The 13,913-nt window shown below is 38.1% G+C and overlaps 1 protein-coding gene across 2 annotated transcripts in view; it reads left to right on the top strand.

Moving 5' to 3' along the window:
• MOSMO (modulator of smoothened) overlaps nt 1–13,913 on the top strand; it is a 65,040-nt gene that overhangs the window by 45,594 nt on the left and 5,533 nt on the right. The window contains exons 2-3 of one of the 2 annotated variants that reach the window (XM_041747905.1): nt 11,710–11,922; nt 12,234–12,259. In XM_041747905.1, coding sequence (XP_041603839.1) covers nt 11,710–11,922; nt 12,234–12,259 — 239 coding nt within the window. The remainder of the gene's footprint in view (nt 1–11,709; nt 11,923–12,233; nt 12,260–13,913) is intronic. The other variant, XM_041747904.1, reaches the window with a different exon arrangement.

Here is a 13,913-nt window from a genome sequence, read left to right as displayed (position 1 = left end):
TGTGGATAGAGTGTATATCTCCAGCTTCCTATTGTCACGAGGCTGCACAATCCTTTTGGCATTAGATCACATCCTGCTATATGTTGTTGTAAAGGCAAAACTCAGGTTTTTCCATCCTGTGTAGGCCAAAACCCAGTTCTTCCCTACTATGTCTTTCTTTCCTGTGAGTCTCCTTTACCACTCACAGCACTCCTCACTTCTGACTCTTCTGGTCACCAAATGTATAGAGGTTTCTCCCACAACAGACAATTCTCTGTGACACTAGCTGGGTGTCCTATAATTTTACTGAATTCAGACACTACCCAAAAATAATGTTAGATCCCACAGGTTAAGGGCTCACTCTCACAAGACTGCCCCTCCCACCCCATTTCCCCCCCACACACACTTAAGATGCCAATCAGAAGCCCAAACTATCACCTGTCCTTATCAACTGGCTAAAAATTGGAGGTTCCAAAGATTCCCTCCTTGGGTTCAATCAGGGTAACACTTACTTTGGTTTACCAGTTTATTATAAAAGGACATAGCGTATATAAAGGATATAGATGAACATCCAAATGTAAGAAATGCATAGGGCAAGGGATATAGGAAGGGCCATGGAGCTTCCAACCTCTCTGTGTATGCTCTTCTCCCACTACCAACCTGGAAGCTCTCCAACCCTTGTACTTTTGAGATTTTATGGAGGCTTCATCATGTAGGCATGATTGATCATTAACTCCATTTTCATAACTTTTCTCAAGAGAATGAGGGGGGTGGGCAGGGCTGAAAATTCCCAGCTTCTAATCATGGCTTAGTTTTTCCCTTGACCAGGCCTCATCCAGGAGTCTAGTGAGTTGCCTCATTAGAACAAAAGACACTCTTATCACCCAGGAAATTACAACGGTTTAAAGAGCCCTGTGTCAGGAACAAAGGTCAAAGACCAATATAAGAACATGAGATGGTCCTAGTGTTTTTATCACTTTAGACATTACAAGGATGTTAGGGGCCCAGAGGTAGAGACCAATATATATGTTTTCTATTATCTCACAATTATGCTTTATAAATTTTCTTTGAGTGTTCATCTTAGCTCTCTGTATATATTATAACCTCTGGAAATACAAAGATCATGTCTATGTTTCTCTTCATACTTCCCACATTGTGTTGGACAGAGAGCATGTGCTTAGTATCTACTGAATGAATGAAACGTTAGCATAGTGCACCGTGCCTCCCAGACTTGGACAGAAGAGTCAGGACTATCTCATGGCATAGTGCCAGGCTTCTCAAATTCAGCAGAGACCTCCTCTGATGTATGGTTTCCCTAGACCACCATGTCTTTGCTTAGGAGTTCACATCTACCGCAAATGTAAGCTTAATTAATGGGGGATTGATGTTTTATATATTTCTGTGACAGCTTAGGTAATGTTTTCTGATGTTGGAAATTGAGGGAGATATCACTTTACATTTTCAATCTGAAGCCAAATATAACTACAGTGAGAACACAAACTCCTCTTAAAGATTAAATAGAAGAGCAGCTGTCAGAATATCGTAACTTCTGTCTTTTTCCAAAGCTCTCCATTCTTTTTTTTTTTTTTTAAGAATTTATTTATTTATTCACAGAGACCCAGAGAGAGATAAAGAGGCAGAGACACAGGCAGAGGGAGAAGCAGGCTCCATCCAGGGAGCCCAATGTGGGAGTCGATCCCTGGTCTTCAGGATCAGGCCCTGGGCCACAGGTGGCCGCTAAGCCATGGCCATCATGGCTGCCCAAAGCTCTCCATTCTTAAATCCATCCTCTTTTATAATTGAGGGACTGTATTAATGGAATAAACACTCATCTCAATGTTTAACTCATTTTCCTTGCATTTTCCAGACTTTAAACTTTTACAACTCTGATTCACTTTTAAATAATTCAATAAATCTACATGAGTTGAACAGTTATATTTTTTCATTTAAGCCCAAGAGAGACAACAAATTTAAAAAGAAGGTGGAATCCCATAGATTGTTTCTTTTCTTAAAGTAAAAATACATACTTTTGGTGAAAGAGCAATATATCATTAATAATATTTAACATTGACCAACAGAGTACTGTATCGGGCATTTGTTCTAAGTGCTTAACACATAATCCATGCAACACTATGAGGTCATTTTGTTGTTAGCCTCAATTACAGCTGGGGAAACTGAGGCACACAAAGGTTAAATAACTCGCCTGAAATCTCATTATCAGTAAGTGGTGGGCCTGGAATCTGAATCCAGAGCCTGAAGTCCAGCCACTGTGATAGGATATCTCCCAGTTAGGTCAGTGAATATGTGACCAACTAGTTTAGAGTGTGATTTTTTTTTTTTTTTAAGATTTTATTTATTGGGACGCCTAGGTGGCTCAGCAGTTGCTGAGTTTGGCTCAGGGCATGATCCCAGAGTTCCAGGATCAAGTCCCATATCGGGTTCCCAGGGAGAAGCCTGCTTCCCCCTCTGCCTATGTCTCTGCCTTCTCTCTGTGTCTCTCTTTTTTTTTTTTTTTTAATTTTTATTTATTTATGATAGTCACACAGAGAGAGAGAGAGAGGCAGCTACTTTCCATCCTTGGACTTAGCTACTGCTAAGCTAGCTACTGCTAGCTACTTTCCATCCTTGGACTTAGCATGTAACCTCTCTGGGCCTCAGTATTCTTCAAACCCTAACTTGGGGAGATTAGGACTGATGATCTTTGAGATCCCTTCTAGCTCTAAATTCTCTAATTTTATGGCTCCTTTTGGCCAGGAATTTTGCATGATTGAAAGCCATTCTGGTCTGCTGTATTGTTGACGTCTTGATCATTGTCCACAGACGAACCTTTTCAGTGATTGAAGGCTAGAGTTATTAATGTTCAGCCCTTTTATTAAAATACTTTTGTAAATAATTCTGCAACACTTTTTTGCCCACAAAAACAATTTGGTCTACCAAATTTGTTTGATTTTATTTTCTTTATCCATATCCTCTCCCTTAAACCAGCTCACTTCTACATGTAAAACATGGAGACTATTCATTTAAGTGAAATGAATGTTAAACTTGTTTTGGGTTTGTTCTGCTACGTCAGTACTCCAGTATGATCTGTTGAATTCTTCCAAGGTGGTTTCTCATGATACTTTCATTGAAATGGAAAAGAAAATGGAGACAAAGTAATTTAAGTCCCATTTTAGTTCTTTTTTTAAAAAAAATATTTATTTATTTATTTATTTATTTATTTATTTATTTGAGAGAGCACAAGTAGGGGGCAGAGAGAGGGAGAAGCAGACTCCCAGCTGAGCAGGGATCCCAGAACCCTGGGATCATGACCTGAAGCAGAAGGCAGATTCTTACCTGACTAAGTCACCCAAGCGCCCTGCATTTTAGTTCTCTGCCTGATATATTTTACTCTAAACCCTTTGGCATTCTCTAATTTATTTTAGATCCAGAACATGTGATTAAATTCATACATGGTTGAAAGACTTCATAATGTGTAATATAAGTGCAATAAGTAATTTTCTTTAAATAGGATATGTAACATTCTACAAACATTTTAGAATTTTAAAATATAAAGTGAATGCATAGGGATGCCTAGGTGACTCAGTCAATTAACTATTGATTTCAGTTCGGGTCATGATCTCAGGGTTGTGAGACCAAGCCCCCACATCCAGGTCCGTGCTGGGCATGAAACCTGCTTAAGATTCTCTCCCATTGCCCTTCCCTCTGATTCATTCACTCATTCATTCATTCATTCATAAATAAATAAATAGCACAGTTTTTTTTTTGAAGGACAAAATTGTATGAATTTATCTACACTTACATAAGACAGTGAAAAGTACAAGGGTTGAGAACCCCTTGTACTTGAGAACCCCACTCTACCCTCCAATCCTATTCAGCCAGAGTAGGCTATTCAGCCATGTAAGAAATACTCTCCCACATATTTTTCATACATTGTATGGACAGTTTAAACATTGTGGTGAGCTTTTCTTTAATGACTTCATGCATTATATATATTAAGAGTTCCAATTATTGGAATTGTAATAGGACAGATTCTGGTACCATATTGTTCATGTTGATAAGGCAGATTTTAAAATAGAAATTCACTGCTGGTTTATGTTTAATGTATTTATAGGATTAGACCCAATGCCAAGTTTATGGAGCAAGGGCTAACAGAATAAGCTACAATGAGAGGACAGTGTTAGTATGATTTAGTCAATTTTAAAATGAGATATGACCTCTGAACTACAGTCCTACTTGCAAACAGCTGGTAACAGTTGTATTTTAAGTAGAGATAGAACAGCCAGTAGAGTTTAAGGGAAAAGAAAATCAAACTAAAAAAGATTAATGATTGTTCTTTATTTACTTGCTCTCTAACAAAACATGTAATTTCATTCTGTTAACAAAGCATTCTCAATCTCAATGTTCCCAGCTTGCTATTCCTATAAAATTTGTTTCCAGAGCTTTTATTTCAGCAAGTCTGAACTTGCCTTGTGCTTAATCTTCAACCTGAATGATACACCAAAGCAGTTGGGCAGGAGAGTGATGTCCTGAGTACTTCTTACGACTAGCAACCATAGCAACCATCAGATGTCAACCTTTTTATTTTAGAATATGAGTTTCACGAGTGTATCATTGTGTCTGCTACTTCCCTGTGTTTGTATTTTTTAACTAAAACAAAAATATCTCATTTACTTGTAACCCTGAAAACATGTAATAGTTATTTAGTGCTTACAGTTGCAGTTGCTTGCAAGTATTGTCTCATCATCTTATTCAATTCTCACAGAAACTTAAATATTGTCATTATTTTCCTGATGAAGCAAGTTTAGGAAAATTAAGGGACTTGCCCTAAGTGTGTCAAAGCTGAGATTCAAATTGTAACCTGTTGGGTTTAACTCCTGTGATAGTGGACTAGGGACTTCTGAAAATCTCCTCCTCCACAAATGTACTGAGGACACTGACAAAAATTGTCAGATCAACTTTTTCAGAACTCTGGAAATTAAGGCTTACAGCAATCAAGGAGTATTTATTTAAGAAAATCACCTAAATCTTGGCAATAACAGCAAGCTTTGTGGCAGTTTAAATTGCACTGACCACACTCCCCTCCCCTCAGCTACACAGTAGCCTTGAAGGCCAATAGCCTTGGTATTGGCTGGTAGCAGTGTAAACCAGCAGCTCAGCAACCACTTGAGATGGCAAATGAGACTGGTCCTTCTTAAAGCCCCATCCTCAGAGAATTGCTACCATTTGGTATGTCAACTCACTGAGAATTTCCTTAGGCCTTACGTTCATTTGACCAGATTTGGAGTTTGCTCTGTCTCAGTCCCAAGATATTTGTTAGAAACAATCAGTAGCAGTTGTTTCACATTACAGGTACCTGGGGCACCTGAGTAGCTCAGTTGGTTGGGCATCTGCCTTTGACTCAACCCCACATCGGTCTCCCTGCTCAGTGGGGAGTCTCTTGTCCCTCTCCTTCTGCCCCTCTCCTCCCAGCTCATGCTCTATCTCAAGTAAATAAATAAAATCTAAAAAAAAAAAAAAAAATTGCAAGTACCTGAGGTGTTATCATTTGACACTAACAAAAGGCTAACCAAAAAACATAAAGGAAAAACTAGGGAACAAGATGTCCAAAGGAATCTTTAAAAAACTTCTAGGATTCTAGAAGGCTATACACATATTTAGGGCTTTTCACATATCTAGGAAAGACTTATGAAGTCCTTAATTAATGTCTTGCCTCTAGCTAACCTTGAGGCTCTGTGCAAGCAGGAAGTGAGTACTAAAGCAGAGTTGTAAATTGCCTGTTGGAGCATTGAAAATGTACCACAACAGACACAGAAAGCAAAGGCTAAGAGACACGTTGATTCAAGGCATTTAAAGAAATCTCATTCCAGGGGTATCTGGGTGGCTCAGTCAGTTGAGCATCTATTTTTGGCTCAGGTCCTGGGTCCCAGCCCCAGAGGAGGCTCCCTGCTCAGTAGGAAGTCAGCTTCTCCCTTTCCCTCTCCTACCCCTACTCATGCTCTTTATCTCTCTCAAATAAATAATAAACAAAATCTGAGAAGAAAGAAAGCTTATTCTAGCCATTAGCTGACTACTAAGCTAATGGACAAAGACTTTAGAGGCCGCATACAACAATGACCCAAACTTCACAGAACTATTCCAGGAAAGTCAGTAAACAAACAGTAACAACAACAAACCCTGGGGAAGGGAGGATTTGATTTCCATAGTTGTCATATTGTAATATTTTACATTTTCAGTCTTCAGCTAAAAATTTCAAGACACACAAAGAAACGGAGGTATGCCCCATACATAAGAAAAGTAAAAGCAATCAATAGATACTGCCCCTGAGGAAGCCCAGACATTGGGCTTACTAGACAGAGTTTTTTTTTTTTTTAAGATTTATTTATTCATTTATGATAGAGAGAGGCAGAGACACAGGAGGAGGAAGAAGCAGGTCCATGCCGGGAGCCTAACATGGGACTCTATCCCAGGACTCCAGGATCGCGCACTGGGCCAAGGCAGGCGCTAAACCGCTGAGCCACCCAGGGATCCCCTTACTAGACAGAGTTTAAATCAGTTGTTATGGGGCGCCTGGGTGGCTCAGCGGTTGGACACCTGCTTTCAGCTCAGGTCGTGATCCCGAGATCTGGGATGGAGTCCCACATCAGGCTCCCTGCATGGAGATTGCTTCTCCCTCTGCCTCTCTCTCTCTCTCTCTCTCTCTCTCTCTCTCCCCCCCCTCCCATTCATGAATAAATAAATAAGTTTTAAAAAATCATTTGTTATAAGTATGTTCCAAAAAATAAAGGAAACCATGTATAAAGACTTAAAGTAAGAAAACAGTATCTCATCACATAGAGAATACCTAATAAAAAGATGGAAATTATATAAAGAAAATAGAAATTCCTGAGCAATAACTGAAGTGAAAAATTGGCAGAAGATTCAGCAGATTCAAAGACAAAATCAATTGAAATCATTTAATCTGAGCAGAAAAAAATAATAAAAAATGAACAGAGCAATTGAGAGACCAATGAGACATTATCAGGTTCTCCAGCACTTATATAATGGGAGTTCCAGAAGAAGGGAGTTGAAAGAATATCTGAAGAGATAATGACTGAAATCTCTCCAAATTTGTGAAAAATTTTAAATCTGCACATTCAAGAATCTCAACAAATTCCAAGTAGAGTAGACTTTAAGTAATCCACACTCAAATCATAATTAAAAACCAATGACATAAAACCCTGAAAACAGTAGGAAAAAAGTGAATTTTCATATACATGAGATCCTCAATACTATTAACACCTGATTTGTCATCAGAAACCTTGACCAGCCTATGCCCTCTGTAGCCAGGTTAGCAAGCACTTACTGGACATGATTAGCTCTAATAGACTCTGTTGGGTCTGTGTGTCTGTTACAAGCCCTGTGTTTCCAATTTTCCGTGGCACATCTTTTACTTGTGGTGATGACTTGCCTTATAATGATCCTCATTGTGGCAACAGACATGCTCACACTGGCTGTGCTAAATCTTTTCAGCGGTGTCTGGATCTATAGATGATGAGAGTCAAAAGCCTCTTTAGTTAAGATACCCCTCTCAACAGGGAAAGACTCATGACTTCCTTTTGTGTGTAATGATACACAGGTGAGCTACTGAGAGGAATGTGGGATGCTGTAGTTCCTGGTTTGGCTTCCTTTTTCCTATTGTGTGCAAATCTTTTATTTGCTGGATTGGTTACCTAGGAAACAGCTTCAAGGTAAAGATGGATTGGCTGTTTGAGAAATGGAGTTACAAGCCCCTCACAGAAGCAAAAGACCTATTGGGAAAAAATAATAATAAAACAAAAATTATTGAACGGCTGAGCTTGTGGTTAATTATCAGTTAGTGTGCTTTAGGAAATCACTAAGACAAGGTCTATAGAGGAACCTATTTAATGCGATGCAGTTTTAAATTTAGCTTGTTTTTAATTTTTTTAAGTTCACCAAATGCTTTATTAATTCCTGCTTTGTGCCCACTGCTGCCAGCCATTCTGGGGGTTACCAATGAAGTAGAAGGTTCAGTGCCTTCCTGAAAAGCTCATTTTTTGTTTGAGGTAAAAAGAAGTTACCTTAAAATCAAATACATGGTTGTGTGATACAAACTAAATGTATCCAGAGAATTTGGAGGATGTAAAAGATCTTATCTAATCAACATAAGGGAGGGATTTGAATCTACAGGCAGGAGATTATTCTTGGAAGTAAAAGATAAGGTTTAAAGACCCGATGTGAGTTTGGTACCTGAACTTACAAGATGTAATAGTAGCAGCACAGGTACCTTTGCAGATCCTCTCCCCAGGCAGCTTATGGAAAATATGTGACTATGATATAAACTATGTTGACCTAGACTCTTACTCATGAAAAAGAACTTAAGCAAGAATGTTGACTCTTTGTACTAGCTTGTATAATTTATTTCAGGAAAGTCTATTTTCACTAAAAGTGTGACAGACTATTAGCTTTTGGACTCTCTGACCACTTAATGCTGGGCACAAACACATTCAATAAAATGTTTGTGAATTGATTTTCTTATATACAGCATATCTTCTGGCTATCAGCTAGCTTTATCTTTCTTTTCTTCCAGAATGTAACTGCTGAGTATTTGATCTTAATTTGTGGTAAGAAGGACTTTTGTATACAGGAGCATAATTCTTTTAAAACTGAACATCTGTCAGGTTATTTCCATTTGGTTTGTGGAAGGGGTAGCTCTAATTTTCATTTTCTTACTTGTTCTATTCATATTCACCTGGTGTGTGGTATGCCAGTCAGGAAGAGAAGCAAGAGGAATCCCACTCAGAAAACTTAACAGTCTTTAAGCACAGGAGGTTTTGTTAAATTTGAACCCTAACCTCTTGGCCATGTCCATAAACAGAAAGTAAGAGGTAACATAAGATACTCAGAAATATTTTGGAGGACAGATATTTTAGTTATGATTTACTGAATGTACAATTTTAAGTATTTGCCAGCAAAAAGTAATTATCAAATGTAAATCTAAGTCCATTAGTTAGAGTTACCAATAAAACTTTCTTTGTATTTTAAGTTGTAAAGTAAGTTACTGCTGTAATCAGAATCCACAATATTGCATTTTTCAAAGGACCTTCATTGCCTGTTGTCTATTTTTATAGCAATTACAGTATAAGAAATGGGATAGTGACTATACAGGGTAATTTGTTAGAAGTTTTTTGCTGAATGATCAAGAGTAGTTTCCTGTTCATTCTTGAGCACTGCTGTGAATACTTTATTTCCAAAATTATAATAAAATGCTTTATCATAATAAGACACCCTCTGTCCCCCAAGTTTTCTTTTCAAGGAAACTTTTTAGTGTTTCAATTTAAAAACAGTTATGCAACTTCCTGATACCTACTCACCCCTACCCTCTCCCTTTTTCTGGTTCAAGCAATTACCATGATATTTTTAAGGTTAGCAATTTAAGTATCAAAACTTTTAGCTGACTTCCTTTTCTTCAACCTACTAAGTCTCTCAAGCAGCAGCTAGAAAGAGGGATAGTGTGTGGCATTATTATGAAGGTTTGCTCACTTCCTATTCCCCTCTAAACCCCCATCTGCCTCCATCCTGCTGGAGATGATCCCACAGTTAGAATGCTGTTTATTACACCTTTGCAGAAATTACAAGACGGGTCTAATTATTAGGTGATTTGAGAGAAAAAGGTACTACTTGTCTGAGTTTTCTTCTCCCACTTGATCAAAAGAATCAGAATTAGCATGAGAGAGAGGGGAAAAAACTACAACTCAGCTTTGAGAAAGCTGATTTTTTTGCTTCCTTTTCTTTGAATACATTGCCTTATTTCTAAAAATGTATCAGTGGCAAAACACAGGTTGCAGGAGAGACCCCTCCCTCCAGCAGTCCCACCTACCCACACACACATCTGTATCCACACATCCATCTCTGCTGTCTTCTCCCACCAAGGCAGCTTCCCAAAATGCCTCTCAGAATTTCACTGACTGTCCTCAGAAAAGGTACTTTTTTGTGCCAAGTGCTATGATTTTGAGGTTAATATCTTTTTGTTGTTGGTGGTGTTTTTGTTCAAATTGAGAAAGTAATTAAGGCTAAAAAAAGATTCAGAAATCTGTTATGTTTTCTTTTTTTTTTTTTTTTTTTTTTTTAAGATTTTATTTATTTATTTGACAGAGAGAGCCAGAGAGCACAAGGTTGAGGGAGCGGATGAAGCAGACTCCCCACTGCAGGGAGCCTAATGCCAGGCTCCATCCCAGCACCCTGGGATCATGACCTGAGCCAGAGGCAGACACAACCAGCTGAGCTACCCAGATGCCCCATGTTTTCAATGGTTCCAGAAATTTCTTGTGTTTTAGGCAACAGTTTTCCCATTTGCAGTTGCTCTTAAAGGGAGAAATAAGCAATTTTTACTCAAAAGTAACATTTGGGGCAGCCCCAGTGGTGCAGCGGATTAGTGCTGCCTGCAGCCCGGGGTGTGATCCTGGAGACGGGGGATCGAGTCCCACGTAGGGCTCCCTGCATGGAGCCTGCTTCTCCCTCTGTCTGTGCCTCTGCCTCTCTCTGTGTGTGTCTCTATGAATAAATAAATAAAATCTTAAAAAAAAAAAAGTAACATTTGTATTGTTCTTAATGGGGAAGAGAAGAAAATAAACATTTTCACCTTTTTTATCTAGGTTTCTATAAATTAATTCACCCCAAATTTGGTAAAGGAATTCCTTGGGTTTGACATAAGAACATGTTTATGTAACTATAGCACCTGAGGTTTTACAAAAATCACCATGTTATTTAAATGGGAAAGGGGCCTTTGAAAAATTACCACTAATGCCTTTATGCTTTTCTGCCAAGGCATGTTAGTAATGGTTTAGCAATCTGAACACTTGTGCATTGCACAGAAATTGTTGAGCTTACCATAGGAGGGAACCTACTAGTTTTCCCAACATTTTCTTGAATTTAATGATAAGTATTTATATTGTAATGTTCTTAGTCCTTTTTTTTTTTTTTTTTAAGATTTTATGTATCTCTTTACTTATTTGAGAGGGGAGGGTTACAAGCCGGGGGAGGAGCAGAGGGAAAGGGAGAGAGAGAGAGAATCTCAAGCAGACCCCATGCTGAGTACGGAACCCAATGTGAGGCTCAGTCCCAGAACCCTGAGATCATGACCTGAGCCGAAACCAAGAGTCAGACGCTTAACCGACTGAGCCACCGAGGCACCCCTATTCTTAGGCAAAACTTTAATAAAATATATTGGTTCTAATATTTAATCCACTATGTAATTTTATCTGTATATTATGATTAGACATATCTCGTTTGCCTTCAGTTTCCTGAAAAGCATTTTTATTCTCATCCAAAATCGAATAATATACAATGAGTCTTTGATCTGAGAATAGAAAAGTTCTAATTCTTTCTGCTAATACGTAAGCGTAGCAAGACCAGGAGCCTCATATGTCTTGTTCATTGTTATTTCCCTGGAACCCAGAACATTGCCTGATACAAGTACTCAAAAAAGTACTTTGTTTAATAAATGAATGAAAGAACTGCATTTTGTGGTTTTTGTGAGGTTTTAAGTTCACTTTGTTAAGTATGACTGCATTGTGGACTACAACAGAATGCTGATTAGTGAGACTCAGTGGAATTAAATGCCCGAGTGGCTTACACAGAAATAAGATTTAAGGACTGAAGGGGTATTGGTGGGGGATATTCCTTGGGAATGCCAAACCCACTAAAATACTCCCACCTTTTGCATCTTCCCAGGAGCGCTCACTGTGGGCCTTGTGCGACAGTGTCAAACAATCCATGGACGAGACCGGACGTGCATCCCACCTCGGCTTCCCCCAGAGTGGGTCACCACACTGTTTTTTATCATCATGGGAATCATTTCATTGACTGTCACATGTGGTTTGCTGGTGGCTTCCCACTGGCGGAGAGAAGCTACAAAATATGCTCGATGGATAGCATTCACTGGAAGTAAGTAACCTGTGCTTGCTAAATTTGTCTAGAAGGCGTGCACACTGGTATTTTAATGAAGATATCAAGAATCAGTCATAAAGACTCCATAATCATCAAAGAGCACCACTTGCTGTGGCCATCCTATAGACTCTACACAGTCCCATCAGTTCTTCAGAATTCTCACCACAAGACCAAGACATCCAAAACCTTAATTGCTTTGTATGAAATGCTATTTTAATGAATTTTATTTTTGCTCACATTGTGACATAAGCATTCCAGGTCTGTGGCTAAGAGCTGTCACTAACCTGAGTCTTTTACTCTTCTTGAAGGTATTGGTATCCTCCACCAAATAAAGGTAAATCTAGAAGAAAATGTACAGAAATATAAATTAGATTAAGGTGGTGATTTGCTTTTTAATATTAATTTTGAGTTTCTACTGTAATTTGCATGACCTTGCAAAATCAACACATTTGGTTAATAATTGTTTATCATTTCATATTCTATTAAGCTATGCCCCAGGGTATGATATATATTATACATTTTCTTGTACTCTACAAAATTGGTTTAATTTCCCAACACATCAGGGGCTTTTCCCAAGTTAAAAGCAGCAAAAATGCACAAAGGAAAGATATTTCTGAAATTTTGCTTTCTTCTTTCTCTCTAAAGCAATTTTGTACCCCCCTACCCAGGGATATTTGTCAATATCTAGAAACATTTCCGGTTGTCATAACTAAGAGGATTTTACTGGCATCTTGAGTAGATGCCAGAGATAATGGCAAAACATCCTACAAATGCAAAGGACAGCTCCCCACAACGAAGACTTATCAGGCCTAAAATGGCAATGGGGCCCTGTTGAGAAACTCTGCTCTGAAGAACAGGATAATAATCCTTATGCCACATACCATGGGATTTAACTTCTAATTCAATACCTTATAATTATATCAGGTTTGCATAAGTTTTAAAAAGTGAATATTATAACACGGCTTACTTTCACTTAATATTTTCATTTAGAACTTGTATGGTAGGGTAAGGCATAATCCCGTGGAGCCCTATTAATGTTAAAGCTCAGTTTATCTTTAAAGACCATAAGATAGAGATATTCGTTTATGAGTGTCAGTTTCTCCCTATCTCCCTATGAAACTCTTTAATGTATATCTTTCTGGCTTTGTTGTCTTATTTCAGTCTATACTTCTCCCTTAATTTTAAAATTTAGATCAAATTGACTTTGACTAGAGAGGCTTCTCCATTCTAGTTAAGAAATGTGAAACAATTGATGACCTTGTTTAATTATTTTCTGGATAGTGGGGTCCACAGGCAGCTGTAGAGACAGTGCTGCTAAATTAATTGATGCAGATTTGAAGAGAATCTTTATTCACAGATAACGACCACTTAATCCAGATAGAATTCATTCTTTAAGGAGTAAGATAAAGTCAAAAAAGGAGGATTTAGTTTGGGGACTTAGTTAACATTTAGGAATGCATGTGCTCTGAATACCAAAAATCTAAAATATAATTTGATAACAACACTACTTTAGTATGAGTTAACGGAAGCATTAAGATGCCTTTGGTTCTTGCAACCCAATAAACAGAAAGAACTAGGGTTATCTTGTTTTTCATTTCTTTTCAACAGATATTTAAGTATATGTAGCTGCCTCCAAATGTAATGTGCTTTGCCTTTATTTTTTAGTTAAATAATTTAAAATAATAACTTTAAAAAGTAATCTGTGCATATAATACATAATTCAAAGCCTAGGAAAGTGTCACCAAGTGAAAAGTGAGTCTCATTTGTGGCCATTCAATACCTCTGCTGGAAGCAACCGTTGTTACAAGTTTCTGGGATTTCCTCCCAGAGGTGTCCCGTGCATAGAAACATATGTGTATGTTTGGATGTTCTATGAAAATATATTCTATGTATACTATTCCGTACCTTGGTTTTTTAGCTCAGCAATCTATCTTGTAGTTAATGTCATCTCAGTAAGCTTAGAGCTGCTTTACCCTTCTCAGCTTCCT

Source organism: Vulpes lagopus, chromosome 3 (genome assembly GCF_018345385.1).
Source record: "Vulpes lagopus strain Blue_001 chromosome 3, ASM1834538v1, whole genome shotgun sequence".
NCBI lineage: Eukaryota > Metazoa > Chordata > Mammalia > Carnivora > Canidae > Vulpes > Vulpes lagopus.
This window is presented reverse-complemented; position numbering and strand designations above follow the sequence as displayed.